This window comes from Giraffa tippelskirchi, chromosome 11, assembly GCF_054371585.1.
Source record: "Giraffa tippelskirchi isolate mGirTip1 chromosome 11, T2T-mGirTip1v1.2.pri, whole genome shotgun sequence".
In the NCBI taxonomy this organism is placed as follows: Eukaryota; Metazoa; Chordata; class Mammalia; order Artiodactyla; family Giraffidae; genus Giraffa; species Giraffa tippelskirchi.
Window position 1 is genome coordinate 20,350,981 of NC_137285.1, and position 15,387 is coordinate 20,366,367.

General features: G+C 43.2%; 1 protein-coding gene across 2 annotated transcripts in view; it reads left to right on the forward strand.

Annotated features, from left to right (window-relative positions):
- DNAH10 (dynein axonemal heavy chain 10) overlaps window positions 1-15,387 on the forward strand; it is a 156,979-nt gene that overhangs the window by 24,084 nt on the left and 117,508 nt on the right. Inside the window, exons 9-16 of one of the 2 annotated variants that reach the window (XM_081540402.1) lie at window positions 1,192-1,382; window positions 3,045-3,243; window positions 5,320-5,514; window positions 6,263-6,433; window positions 8,746-8,922; window positions 10,037-10,162; window positions 11,682-11,854; window positions 12,882-13,033. In XM_081540402.1, coding sequence (XP_081396528.1) covers window positions 1,192-1,382; window positions 3,045-3,243; window positions 5,320-5,514; window positions 6,263-6,433; window positions 8,746-8,922; window positions 10,037-10,162; window positions 11,682-11,854; window positions 12,882-13,033 — 1,384 coding nt within the window. The remainder of the gene's footprint in view (window positions 1-1,191; window positions 1,383-3,044; window positions 3,244-5,319; window positions 5,515-6,262; window positions 6,434-8,745; window positions 8,923-10,036; window positions 10,163-11,681; window positions 11,855-12,881; window positions 13,034-15,387) is intronic. The other variant, XM_081540403.1, reaches the window with a different exon arrangement.

Consider the following 15,387-nt stretch of genomic DNA (forward strand, 5'->3'; position numbering starts at 1 on the left):
AATCATCTTACTTGCCAAAGGACGCATACCCTGGAAAATACTGGCATTGGATAAAACTACCTCTAATGCCAGTTTGGATTCACTCAGTGGCGCTCTTGCCACTAAATATAGAATAATTACGTATGTATACACACATCCATACTCCGTATACATATCTGCAAATTGTTTTATTTATTTTAATTGTAAATCTTATCTTTCCATGTCAGTGCATACAGACCTACCTATTTCAAACTTCTTTTGTCTGTTAAACACTTTATTCCATGATGCGAACTTTTTTTTTTTAATTAAGAAGAATGTCCTACACTATTGGTGGGAGTGTAAGCTGGTGCAGCCACCATGGAAAACAGTACAAAGGTTCCTCAGAAAACCAAAAATAGAATTGCCATATGATCCAGCTATCTCACTCCTGGGCATATATCGAGACAAGACTTTAATTCAAGAAGATACAGGCACCCCTATGTTCGTAGCAGCACTGTGTACAGTAACCAAGACACAGAAACGACCTAAATGTCCACCAACAGATGAATGGAGAAAGAGGGGGTACATGTATGCAATGAAATATTACTCATCCATAAAAAGGATGAAATAATGCCATGTGCAACAGCATGGATGCAAGTAGAGATTATCATACTAAGTGAAGTAAGTCAGAAAGAGAAAGACAAATACCGTATTTTATCACTTATATGTGGAATCCAAAATAGGACACAGATGAACCCATCTATGGAACAGAAGCAACAATCAGGGGCATAGAGAACAGACTGTGGTTGCCAAGAGGGAGGAGGGTGGGAGAAGGTAGAAGTGGGAGGTTGGGGTTTGCAGATGCAAACTGCTATATATACTATAGACTGGGGAAACCACAAGGTCCTACCGTATTGTACAGGTAATAATATTCAATATCCTGTGATAAGCCATCATAGAAAAGAATATGAAAAAGAATGTAAAAAAATTTTTTAAACTTGAGAGACCTGCAATAGAAGCATATTTTTTCCCCCAAAACTAATAAAATGCAGAAATACATTTAATAATTGGGTTGGCCAAAAAGTTCATTTGAGTATTTACTTACCGTCTTAAAATATCTTTTAAATAAAAAAAGATGACACTTCCTGCACACTACTTGTGCTCTTACACCGTTTGCCCTGAGGCTGAGCCAGCTTGCCTTGCTCTTTCTTTTGCACCCACATCTCTGGTTAGAACATAACCCATGGATCTAGCTTTCACGTTGTCTTGGAAACAATCCCCTCCATGATGAGCGCCCTGAGGATGGTGTGGATCATCTCCCGCCACTACAACAAAGACGAGAGGATGATTCCGCTCATGGAGCGTATCGCCTGGGAGATTGCCGAGAGAGTCTGCAAAGTGGTGAATCTGCGGACTTTGTTCAAGTAAGGCTGGGCGGCGCTACGTGTCTCTTAAGCTCTTAAACAGCTTTGTGTGTGTGCTAAGTCACTTCAGTCGTGTCCCACTCTTTGCGACCCGATGGACTGTAGCCCGCCAGGCTCCTCTGTCTATGGAATTCTCCAGGTGAGAATACTGGAGACGGTTGCCATGCCCTCCTCCAGGGGATCTTTCCAACCCAGGGATCAAACCCCTGTCTCTTTATGTCTCCAGCATTGGCAGGAGGGTTTCTTTGTCACTAGAGCCATCTGGGAAGCCCTAAACAGCTTTATAAAAACATAATTCATACACTGTACAAATCATCCATTTAAAACATACAATTGAATGCTTTTAGTACAAAGTTGGTAAAAAAGTTCATTCAGGTTTTTCCAGTAGATGTAATGGAAAAACCCCAATGGACTTTTTGGCCAGCCCAATAGATTCAAAGTTGTGCATCCATAGTCATCAGTGATTTTAAAATGTTTCCTTCATCCCAGAAAGAAACCCTGAGCCCTTTAGCTGCCTCTCCCCTTCCCCCCTTGCCTCCTAACCACTGATCTACTTTCTGGACTTACCTCTTCTGAACAGTCATGCAAATGGAATCAGACAACTTGTGGTCTTTTATGACTGGCGCCTCCCACTCAGCATCATGTTTTCACGGTTCCTTCGTGGTGTAGCCTGTATCAGTGCTTCATTACTTTTTATGGCCAAATAATACTCCACTTGTGTAGATTAATCAGGATGGTCTTCCTTAATTAAGGGCTTCCCTGGGACTCAGACAGTAAAGAATCCGCCGGTAGTGCAGGAGACCTGAGTTCAGTCCCTGGGTTGGGAAGATCCCCTGGAGAAGGAAATGGCAACCCACTGCAGTATTCTTGCCTGGAGAATCCCATGGAGAGAGGAGCCTGGCAGGTACAGTCCATGGGGTCGAAAATCATCCTTGGAGAGACCGAGGCACGTGGTCTGAGGGAACCTCACTCCTGGACCATGGATCCCCTCAGGTGGAACAGCCTCTGAGGATCAAATCTGGATGGGGACACTGATCTTTTTTTCTTTCTTTTCTTTCTTTTTTTTTTTTTTTTTACTCTCTCTTTTATTTTGGCTGAGCTGCATGCGGGATCTTAGTTCTCCAACCAGGGATCGAACCCATACCCCCTGCAGAAGTGCCGAGTCCTAACCAACAGACCATCAGAGAATTCTCTCTCTCTCTTTTTTACTTTCTTAAAAAATAATCTATATAAGTGAAATAGGTACCAAAATCTCCCTACCATCATTTTGCTCCAGTATTACAGCCCCCTCCCCCCTCCCCTCGTGGACCCAAGGCCACCAGCTTCCCTTCAAGCTCAAACAGAAAACTTACTGGGTAAACCACAGCTTTGCCTATTGAGGGGCAGCTGCGGTGAAGGTCAACCTTGGCCGTGGCTTGGAATCCTGCCCACACCGCTGCAAATCGGTGCAAATTTGCAAAAATTCCTGCAAATTTCTTGGCCGGACAGTCTCTTGCCTGGGAAGCTTTTTGTGATGAGGCTATATCATCAGAGGCTCAGCTCCTTGCTTAGGATTGTCCCCTTAGAACCTGCCCCTCTCCACCAGGGAGCAGCGTGGCTCCAACTCCCTGCCTCCCCGCAGCTCTGCCCTCCTGCCCTTCACAGTATCTCTTTGCTTCCCAGAGAAAACCGAGCGAGCGCACAGCACAAGACCTTGGAGGCCAGGAACACCCTCAACATGTGGAAAAAGGCCTATTTCGACACCCGGGCCAAGATTGAGGCTTCAGGGAGAGAAGCTCGGTGGGAGTTTGATCGGAAACGGCTGTTCGAGAGAACGGATTACATGGCCACCATCTGCCAGGACCTCTATGACATCCTGCAGGTAGGGAGGCTGGGTCTTCAATGCATGCAAAGGCGGTCAGATCTGGGATTTGCTCCATGGAAGGCAGTTTGGCTTTTTGATGATATGGATCTCTCCGTGTCAGTTGGGGGCAGGGAGGATGGGAGGGTCTAGCCAGGAGAGATGCCTGCAGAGCAAACAGAATGTTCCAGAATGTCCCAAAGCACACCCGACCTTTGCAGCTTTCCCTTCAGTGACATCCTCCTTCTCCCCTCCCACCCCTCTTATTTTTTGGCCTCAGTGCTCAGCTTGCGGGATCTTATTTTCCAAACCTGGGATTGAACCCTGGCCCTTGGCAGTGAAATCGCAGTGTCTTAACCACTGGACTGCCAGGAATTTCCTTGGTTTTCTTGTTTTAAACATTTGTTTTAGAAAATTGAAATGTAGTTAACGTACATTATATGGGTTACAGTTGTACAGTAGGATTCACAGTATTAAAGGATATACTCCATTTATGATTATTATGAAATATTGGGAGCTAGCTCTGCTTCGGAGGGAAAAGGTGGCCTCTGAGCTGTCATTGTTCTTGTTTACTCATCGCAGCTACAACGTGTTGACCGGTAATGGCTGTGAGTCTCCCTGAACTCCTGTGCATTGTGACTCTGCCGGGAGTCTCAGCTCACAGGGCCTCACAGGCTGCCTGTCGATGGGGTGTCGGGATAGCCCACAACGAGCTTTTGCCTGTCTCCTCTGCTCACACACGTGCATGATTGCCTCCCTCCCAGACTTCATTTACAAAACACAAGCTCAGAGATAAAGTGATCGAGAATTTCAGGATGGTAAAATAGCAGAGCCTTCAATCCAGCCCAGAGCCCTCTGGAGCCTGGGGCCCTGTGTGCCTGCCTGAGTCCCACAGCTATGAAGCCTACCCTGTATGTACATCATCTCTGCCTCATGGAGCTCACAGTCTAGTGGAAGAGAAAGAAGGGGGACATGCTAATCACACAGAGGGACTTCTCTGGTGGTCCAGTGGTTAAGACTTCGCATTCCAATGCAGAAGGTGTGGGTTCCATCCCTGGTTGGGGAACTAAGATCCCACATGGTTCTCGGCCAAAAGAAACCAAAAACATAAAACAGAAGCAGTAATGTAACAAAATCAATAAAGACTTTAAAAATGGTCTACCTCAAAAAATTCTTATGAGAGGAAAAAAATCACTCAGATCCATAGCTACAGCTGAGATGAGTGCCAAGAAAGGGGAATAGAGGGGGTTCTGGAAGTGTGTGTAGGGGCCTGAAAGTGAAAGTGTTAGTCACACAGCCGTGTCTGACTCTTTTTGACTGCATGGACTGTAGCCCACCAGGCTCCTCTGTCCATGGAATTCTTCAGGCAGGAATACTGGAGTGGGTCGCTGTACCCTTCTCCAGGGGATCTTCCCGACCCAGGGATTGAACCCAGGTCTCTCGCATTGCTGGCAGATTCTTTACTGTTTGAGCTACCCGTGTAGGGGCCTACCCTGTTCTAAAGGGTCAGACAAGATGGAGGCATATTTAATAATGAGTAGTAGGTACCTGGGCCTTCCCAGGTGGCTGTAGTGATAAAAAACCTGCCTGTCCATGCAGGAGACATAAAAGATGTGGGTTTGATCCCTGGGTCGGGAAGATCCCCTGGAGAACAGAATGGCAACCCACTCCAGTATCCTTGCCTGGAGAATCCCATGGGCAGAGGAGCCTGGTGGGCTACAGTCCACGGGATCACAAAGAGTCAGTCATGACTGAAGTGACTTACCACGCACACACACACAGTGGGCACCTAGGCATTTTACACTGTATGTGCAAAGGCCCTGAGACAGAAAGACCATGGATCTGAAAGAGGCCTGGAGTGACTACAAGGCAGCAGGGGACAAGCAGGATGGGAATAGAAAGAGGGGATAGGGTCCTGAGCCTGCAAACTTTGAAAACTGTGTCAGGGCATCTGGGACTGGTCCTTTGTGCAGTGGGTAACCCAAGGGCTTAGACTGAGAGGAAGTTACCTGTGTGACATAGTCCATTTATTAATAGCATCAGAAGCATCATGAGAAAACCAAATGGTCACCTCCCTTGTTTTGTTTGATTGGACAGGTTGTGGAGGAATTCTACAACATATTTGGTCCAGAGCTGAAAGCGGTGACCGGGGATCCCAAGCGCATCGATGATGTCCTGTGCAGGGTGGACGGCCTGGTCACCCCCATGGAAAACCTGACATTTGACCCCTTCAGCATCAAGTGCTCCCAGTACTGGAAATATGTGATGGACGACTTCAAGATTGAAGTCCTGGCAAGTAACACATCCTTTGATTTGACCTTGGAAGTGGATACTGTGATTCTTTTGGGTTATTTAGTTACGTTTAGGTGTTGTTTTTTTTTTCCAAATCATAAAAACGGATCCCTGCTTTTTTTTGGTGAAAAATGAAAACAGTGTAGAAGAGCATAAGCTAAAAGTGAACATTTCTCAGTGTCCTCTGTCCCCACTCCTACTCCGCAGGTGGAATGAGTTTACCTGAATTATCTCTGCTGTTATGTCCTCTCCCCCTTTTTTTTTTTTTGAGTTAATATTTTAAGAATTTCCTTTTCTATCATTTTGACTAGTAGAAGGGAGAGAGCAGAAAACCGATGTAGCAGCTGATCTGCTATTTTTATTTGAACCCCAGCTTCCACTAAGGGAAGTCCTGGTGGCTCAGATAGTAAAGAATCTGCCTGCAATGCAGGAGGCCCAGGTTCAATCCCTGGGTCAGGAAGATCCTCAGGAGAAGGGAATGGCAACCCACTCCAGTATTCTTTTCGGAAGAATTCCATGGACAGAGGAGCCTGGTTGGTTACAGTCCCTGGGGTTGCAAAGAGTTGTACCTACCTGTACTATAGCTAACACACTATAGCTTCCACTAAAGTGCAATGGAAATCCTTCTCAAGGTACCCATTTGGTTTGTTTTGCTTCTTTCTTGACATTTTGCTTTTTGTGGGATAATTGCAGGGTCATAACAGTTTTCTTCCTTGGCTTTTTTTGTTTGTTTGTTTGTTTTTGGCAGGTTATTGAAAAAGAAGCAAAAAATTTTATTGATGAATCTTTTAAGACGCTTCGATCAGCTGAAGCAGCATTTGATATGCTTTTAAAATTTAAACATATTCGTTCACGGGAGGCCGTTAATCGACAAATGATGATGAAATTTAATGATATCCTTGCACAGTATTGTAAAGAGGTAACTGAAAAACAGTCTGTGGCTGTTGTAGCAGTGAAAATACACTTGGCAAAATGTAAGCAATTGGACCACACTGTTGTCTTTCTCATCTAAATTCAGAGAAACTGTGGAATTTTCCCAAAATAGCATGTTGTATAACCAAAACCGGTAACCAAAAGGAAGTGGGTTTATTGAGTTAGTGGAGAAATTCAGTAAAAACTTATGAAGTACAATAGTATATGCCATCAATCTTATATGCCATTACATTGTGATGGGCCCTGAATGAATTAGTTATAGTAATAATCATAGTAACAAGAGTGGAGTAGTGTGAAGGTCATGTGTGTGTTCATATATACATTCCTGTTGTAAGGATACTCATTATACATTGGACCCACCTAGACAATCCAGGATCATCTCTTTATTTTAAGGTCAGCTACTTGGCAACCTTAACCCCATCTGCTACCTAATTCCTCCTTATCATATAATGCATTCACAAATTCTGGGGGTCAGGAAGGATCATTATTGGGGCAGATCTTATTTTACCTCTGACACCTAATTATTCACATGAGAGTGTGGCATGCTTATTTTATTTATTTTTAATTTATTATTTTTATTGAAGTATAATTGCTTTACAATGTTCTATTAGTTTCTGCTGCACAACAATGTGAATCACTTGTAGGTATAGATATTAATATATCCCTTCCCTCTTGATCCTTCCCACCCTTCTCCCATCCTACCGGTCTCAGTCAACACAGAGCACCAGACTGAGCTACCTATGCTATACAGTAGCTTCCCACTCACTAGCTATCTATTTTATACATGGTAGAGGTCAGTGCTACTCTCCCGATTCATCCCACCCTCCCCTCTCCTTGCTGTGTTCACGTGACCATGCTCTACATCTGCGTCTCTATTCCTGCCCTGTAAATAGATTCATCTGTACCCTTTTTCTAGATTCCATATATATGCATTAATATATGATATTTGTTTTCCTCTTCGTAACTTACTTCATGTATGAGAGACTCTAGGTCCATCCACATGATTACAAATGACACAATTTCATTCCTTTTCATGGCCGAGTAATATTCCACAGTATATATGTACCACAACTTCATTATGCATTCATCCGTCAGTGGATATTTAGGTTGCTTCCATGTCCTGGCTATTGTAAACAGTACTGCAATGAATGTTGGGGTACATGTGTCTTTTTGAATTATGGTTGCAAGATTTTATTTTAAAGTGTAAGCCCAGGCCATATGATTCAGCAGTTGCATTTTGTGCATATACACAAATAATTGAAAGCAGAGTCTTGAAGAGATATTTGAACATTGATGTTCATAGCAGCACTATTCACAACTACCAAAAGCTGGAAATAACCCAAGGTTCCATTGATAGATGAGTGGATAAACAAAGTGTGGTATATCTGTACAATGGAATGTTATTCAGCTTTAAAAAGGAAGGAAATTCTGCCATATGCTATTAATACAACATGGATAAACCTTGAGGGCTTTGTGTTAATTAAGCCAGTCATAAAAAGACAAATACTCTATGAGTCTGTTTACATGAGGTACTTAGAGCAGTCAAAGTCATAAAGACAAAGTAGAAAGGTGGTTCCTAGGAGCTGGGGGAGAGGGAAATGGGGAGCTACTGTGTTTCATGGGTACCCAGAGTTTCAACTTTTCAAGATGGAAGAAGTTCTGGAGATGGATGGTGATGATGGATGCACAACAGCATTTTGTTGTTGTTCAGTTGCTAAGTTGTATCAGCATGAATACTTAATTCCACTGAAATGCACACTGAAAAATGGTTAAGATGGTGAATTTTGTCATGCATATTGTACCACATTTAGAAAAATATTACATGATAAACAGTTATAAAACCTCAGTGGCATGAACACACACACACATACAATGCAGGAGGCCCGGCCACCTGTCATGTCTAGAACAGATTTCAGAATTTCCATGGGGAATTCCCTGGCGATCTGGTGGTTAAGATTCTGTGCTTTCACTGCCGAGGGCCTGGGTTCGATTCCTGGCTGGGGAACTAATATCCTACAAGCCACATGGCAAGGCCAAAAAATGGTCCACCGAATGATTATACACAGTTTGTAAGTACAAGGCAGTCTGGATCATTGCATATGTTAAACCAAACAAGAAATTCCTGCAGAGTATAAGAAAAAGCAGTAGACACTAAGTAGTAAAAGCACCATTCTGTACCTTAAAGTATTTCTTGACATTCCATGTTCATTTCTTTAAAGATACACACCTCAGTTCAATCTTGTATGGGCTCGCACGCTGATACCGCTCGCTCATGGAATATGTCTGATTGCTTTGCAGATCGACATAGTTAACAAAATCTTTGTTCAGAACCTCGACAACCCCCCGTTGTATAAGAACCATCCTCCCGTAGCAGGTGCAATCTACTGGGAACGGTCCCTGTTCTTCCGGATTAAGCACACCATCCTCAGATTTCAAGAAGTAGAGGAGATCCTAGACAGCAGTGGAGGAAGAGAAGTACGTTATGTCTGCTGCAACGGTCCCGTTTTGAGTTTCACGTTTTAAAAAATTATTCATTTATTTATTTAGACTGCTCTGAGTCTTGAGTGAGTGCTGCGTGTGGGCTTTCTCTAGCTGTGGCAAGCAGGGGCTACTCTCTAATTGTGGTGCATGGATTTATTGCGGTGGTGCCTCGTGTTGCGGAACACGGGCTCTAGGGCATGCAAGCTTCAGTAGCTGCGGCATGCAGGCTCAGTAGTTGTGGCATACGGGCTTAGTTGCCCCCAAGGCATGTGAGATCTTAGTTCCCTGTCCAGGGATCAAACCCATGTGCCCTGCATTGGGAGGTGGATTCTTAACCACTGGACCACCAGGGAAGTCCTGTATTTCATGGTTTAATTGTAGATGGGTAGCCTCCTTGAGCGTGCCCAGGTGGCTCCTTCAATCCAGGTGACCCCCGAGCATGAGCTGGCTAGGCAGAGGTGCCTGTATGAGAAGCAGCTCAATTTCAAATCCATGCCTGCAACTTAGACAGTCTTTCCTGCGGTCCCTGGGGACCACTTCTCCATGTGTATGACATGATATATCTATGACAGCTTCCAGGTGACAATCACATGACTTCCCCCGATCTTGATCTTCAGTCTCTCCAGAGGGTGACCATGCTCTTTTTGATAATACTGTCCCTCCTCTTCATGTCTGTTATATCACAAGGGCTGGGAAAGCTTTTCTTTAACCGTCCAGAGAATAAATGTTTTAGGCATTTGTGGGTCAAACGGCCCCTGTTGCAACTATTCTACTCTGCCTTTCTAGAAAGAAAGTGGTAGATAACATGTAAATGAACAGGTGTGTTCCAATAAAACTTCATTTATGGATGCTAAAATTTGAACTTCATATGGTCTTCACAAGTCATAAATCACGTCATTCTTTTTGCGCTCCCAGCCATGGGCTGAGGTTTGTGAGTCCTACTAATCAGCCTAGATTTTAAGCCATACCATGGCAGGCAAACCATCCAAATTTGTGCAAATCTGCCTGCTTCCTCTTGCATAAAGTGTTAAGTGATTTTTTTTTTCAGGAGAGAGAAAAAATTGTTATTTTCAAGGACAAAGTGACATTTTCCTGACTTCTCTGATAGGTCAAACAAAAATATTTGGAATTGGGTAGGATGATGAAAGACTATGAAGATAGAAAGTATGAGCAGTGGAAAGAGACGACAGAACAGATCCTGCCAACTCTCATGAAGAAGAGTCTGCTTACTAAGGTGCGTCTTTTCAGATCTGCAACAGTGTTCTTGCCTGGAGAATCCCAATGACAGAGAAGCCTGGTGGGCTACAGTCCACGGGGTCGCAAAGAGTCAGACGTGACTGAGCACTGACATGCGCGCGCACACACACACACACACACACACACACCCCAGACTATGGTGGCCGTGTAAGATGATGGTAACTTCCATTTCCTTGAGGTCTGATGTGTTGACTCTCACGAAGTTGAGAGGTATTTCCAAAATCAAAGGCAAAGAAGGGCAGAGGTGGCAGGGGTTGACCAGGGAGAAGAAGAGAGGCAGGAAAGGAAAAGATGGAGGTAGCAAAATGTCATGATCAGGGAACAGGCAGGGATCAGGCAACCCTTCTGACTCCTTGGCTTAATTCTGAGCTTCAGGGAGCCAATTTGTAAAATGACCTGGATTAGATGACCATAAACATGCAAAGTATTTGTTGAACCGTGTATGAAACAGGTTCAAACCGCTGACGGTTGATTATTTTTAACTTACTGGCAAGTGTCACTTTGATAGCAACCAGGGTTCTTGGCCTTACCTAATCAATAGAAATTGACTAGCGGCCAGATAAGCAATTCAAAGCAAGGCTTTATTGGGGGCCCCTGCTGCAGCAAGGGAGAGTCAGAAGTAACACATTCCCTTGCTCGTTCACTCTCCGAGTATCGGGTGCTGAGCTTATTCATTATATGGGGTGAGGGTAGGAGTGTGTCCAGGGGGTCTGGCCAGAGGGGTGGCTTTACGTAATTTGCCCATCCACTCGGTGGTGTTGAGTTCAAGGAGCTTTGGCTCCGGACACCCTGTTTTTGCTATGGCTCTTCAGAAGTGGCAATAAGGATTTTTCAGTCTTTTTGTATCTTTTGTCTAGAATTTGCTCCAACTGCAAGTGTGTGCAGCTATTTTTAGTTCCATATAATTTCTTTGTATTTTGTTACTGAAGGAGAAGTGTGTCCGGGTGCAAGCATTGCAGCAAAGGGTCCCAGGTCCCAGCCTGTCTCAGTTTCACGTGATTCATCCTCATCTTTAGCCCGGGGCCCAGCATATAGCAAGTGCTCAACAAATTAAATATTAACAGTAAGGAAGGAAAGACCTGGGCCTGGCAGTTTCAGGTCTTTGGTCTCCTAAGTTCCAAAGTAGGTACTAAAATGAGCAAAGAGGCCAGGTAGAGCTTATCGGGAACTGGATGGCTTGTGTCCTATTCAAAAGGGACAGCCACTCCCCAGCTTCAGTCTGTTCTTGTCATTTATCATCAGCTTTTCCAATTTTTTGAGGGAAGCCAGATTTTTGGATTTTTTTCATGCAATTGCTCAATTTTCAAATGTGAGTGCTAAATCAAATTCTTTAAAAACTCTGTTCACCCAAGTATGTATTCTCCCCGCTCTGTCAGGGCAGCAAAACCCCTCCACTGTTTTTTTTTTGAAATTTACATTTATAACTTGGGTTGCGTTGATCTGATTGCTTTGTGGACAGCCCTTCCCACGCTTATGAAACATCGTCTTCCCCATAGACTTCTGCCGCTGGTGAGGATGCCACAAACACTGACAGAGCGACTGCTTTCTCAATCAACTTTTCACCTGCTCTCAGGGAGATTATTAATGAAACAAAGTACTTGGAACAGCTGGGCTTCCCTGTCCCCGAATTAGCAAGGAACGTTGCCCTCCAGGAGGACAAATTTCTTAGGTAAAATGATTCTTCTTTTAAGTCAACGGTCAGCACTTCTTATCTTGGGACCCCTTTACACTCTTCTAAATTATTGAGAACCACCCCCCTGCCCATGCCAAGGCTTCCATTTTTGTGGATTTTATAACTATCAATGTTTGCTGCGTTAGAAATGAAAACTAAGAAATGTTTAAAATTTGTATTAATATATTTGTCTAAAATAGTAAAGATAAACTTATTTCATGTTAACTTAAATAGCACTTTTATTTTTTTAAATTAATTTTCATTGGAGTATAGTTGATTTTGGGGCTTCCCTGGTGGCTCAGATGGTAAAGAATCTGCCTGCAAACCCAGGGTTTGATCCCTGGGTTGGGAAGGCCCCCTGGAGAAGGGAATGGCAAACCCACTCCAGTATTCTTGCTGGAAAACTCCATGAACAGAGGAGCCTGGTGGGCTACAGTCCATGGGGTCGCCAAGAGTCAGACATGAGTGAGTAACTTTCAATATCACTGTAGTTGATTTATAATGTTGTGTTAATTTCTGCTGTACAGCAGAGTGAATCAGTTATACATACCTGCTTCCCAGGTGGCGCTAGTGGTAAAGAACCCACCTACCAATGAAGGTAGACGGAAGAGACATGGGTTCGATCCCTGGGTCGGGAAGATCCCCTGGAGGAGGGCTTGGCAACCCACTCCAGTATTCTTGCCTGGAGAATCCCATGGACAGAGGAGCCTGGCAGGCTGCAGTCACAGGGTCACAAAGGGTTGGACACGACTGAAGCAACTTAGCGTGCACACATACATATGTACTCTCTTTTTTAGATTATTTTCCCAGATAGGTCATTACAGGGTGTTGAGTAGAGTTCCCTATAAATAGCATTTAGAAATTAAAAGTAACTAATATTTTCCAAAAAGGAAAGTTATTGGAAAGAGTGACATTCTTTTAAATTTTTAGACTGGTCATTGGTCTTTTGTAATGTATTATAAGGTTATTAAGCTTTTTATGAACTCCATTTTTCTAATGTCAGTGACTTTCCTGTAATGTACAGGTACACAGATGGGATACAACGTATCTTGGATCATTATCACATGCTCACAGGAACGTTAAATGAGGCAGAGTCTCTTCTTCTTGATGACCATTCCCAGGAATTATTAAGAGTGTTTAGATCTGGATACAAGAGGTTGAACTGGAACTCACTAGGTAATAAATTTATCTGTCTATTGCCTTTTAGATTTTGGGATGCAGTCATTCTTTTAGATTGTCTTAGTTGAATTACAATTTTTGTGTGTATGTGAAAGTGAAAGTCGCTCAGTCATGTCTGATTCTTTGCGACCCCATGGACTATACAGTCCATGGAATTCTCCAGGCTAGAATACTGCAGTGGGTAGCCTTTCCCTTCTCCAGGGGATCTTCCCAACCCAGAGATTGAACCCTGGTCTCCCGCATTGCAGGTGGATTCTTTACCAGCTGAGCCACAAGGGAAGCCCGCATGTACATAGATATGGTTAACAAACCATGCTTTTAAAAAATATTTATTATTTATTTGACTATGTTGGGTCTTAATTGCAGCATGCAGGATCTTCATTGCCTCATATGGGACCTTTTGTTGTGGCACATGGACTATCCAGTTGTGGCTTGTGGGCTCAGTAGTTGTGGCTGGAGCCCTGGCTTCTCTGGTTGTGACGTGTGGGCTAAGTGGCTCCACGGCATGTGGGGATCTTAGTTCCTTGACCAGAGATCGAACCCATGTCCCCTGCATTGCAAGGCAGATTCTTAACCACTGGATCACCAGGGAAGTCCCTAACAAATATGTTTTGAGCATGATGTGCAGGGTTTTGTGTATGCTTAGTTGCTCAGTCGTGTCTGACTCTTTGCAACCCCATGAACTGTAGCCCACCAGGCTCCTCTGTCCATGGGGTTCTCCAGGCAAGAATATTGGAGTGGGTTGCCATTTACTTCTCCAGGGTTTTGTGTAGTAATTGCTTTTATTTGTTCTTTTTTTGAAGTTTTAAAATTACAGATTCCGTTTCATTAATAATTATAGGACTGTTCAAGTGATTAATATCCTATTGAGTGAGTCGTGTAGTTTGTGCTTTTCAAATAAGTGATCCATTTCATCTAACTTGTCAGATTCATTGTGAGTTTTTCTTATTGTACCCTTATTTTATCTTTACGATACCTGTCTTTAGTGATCCCTCCTATGTAATTCTGAATATTGTTAATTTGTGTCTTCTCTCTTTTTCTTTTCATTCCTGCTAGAGATTGTTTTATGGAAGCCCTTTGTTTCATTGATTTTATCTGTTGTTTTCCTGTGTTCAATTTTATTAATTTCTGCTCATCTGTATTATTTCCTTCTGCTTGATTTGGAATTTATTTTACTCTTCTTTTTAAAGGTTCTTGAGGTGGGAACTTTAATTGATTTGATATTTTCCCTCTTTTCTAATGTATGCATTTGGTACTATTTCCCTTTCAGCACTGCTTTAGTTATGCCCCACAGATTTTGATAGTTGTATTTTAATTTTTATTCAATTCAATGTATTTTTAAAACTTCCTTTATGACTTCCTCCTCGACCCATGGATTATTTAGAGTGTGTTATTTAGTTTCTAAGTGTTTGGAGATTTCCTTGTTATCTTCCTGTCGCTGATTTGTAATTTGAGTCCATTGTGGTTGGAGAACGTACTGAGTATAATTTCAGTTCTTTTAAGTCTGTTGAGGTCTGTTTTATGGCTCAGGGGATAGTCTATTCTACTTGGCTGTCTCTCCCTCTTTCAGAGTCTTATGCTTGTTTTATGGATAATGTTCATGGTCTTAGCTGTATTTAGCAGGAAGAATAAGGAACAGTACATTCTTCTTCCTTTACTTTTTAAAAAATAAACAAGGCATTTTTGTTTTTCCTTTTTTCCCCTTCCTCCTCCTCCTCTTCTCTTGCTCCAAGTCTTCTTTTTCTTTGTCATTTCCTTTTCTCCTCTTTCTCCCTTTTCCTTTGTACAGAGAATATGTGTGTTTGGACCGTGGACTCCAGAGCCAAACCCCTGGGTTAAATGTCTAGTTTCCACCCACGTGACTCAACCTTTCAGGGGCTCTGCTTCCTCATCTGTAAAATAGGCATAATCTTAGTACCCTAGCCATAGGTTGTTGTAAGGATTCGATGATGTAATAAACATCACAGGCTTAGGCTGTTGCCAAGATTAATCATAAATTCTTAATTCGGGTTTACTATGCATGTTCTTGCTGTTTACTTTTCTAAGCAACAGGCCAGAGGAGACTGTAGGCAAAGTGGAATGGGGTGGAGGGTTCAGGTTGCCATGGCAATGAGAGGACAAGAGGGTTGGACTTCTTCTTTATCCTCATGGTGCTTCAGATACAATTATGCTAAAATGCGAACAGAAGAAATGTATCATTTGGTTGATTCTGAGCACCAGCTGTTTGTTCCAGTCCCCAGGGACCAAGTGGATCTTTGGCACTTCCAAGGCCCAAGGGTTTGAAAGGAGCAGGGTCCTTCCTGTGAAGGGATGCGGTATTAACATTACAGTTGTTGGTGGGAGGGATGTGG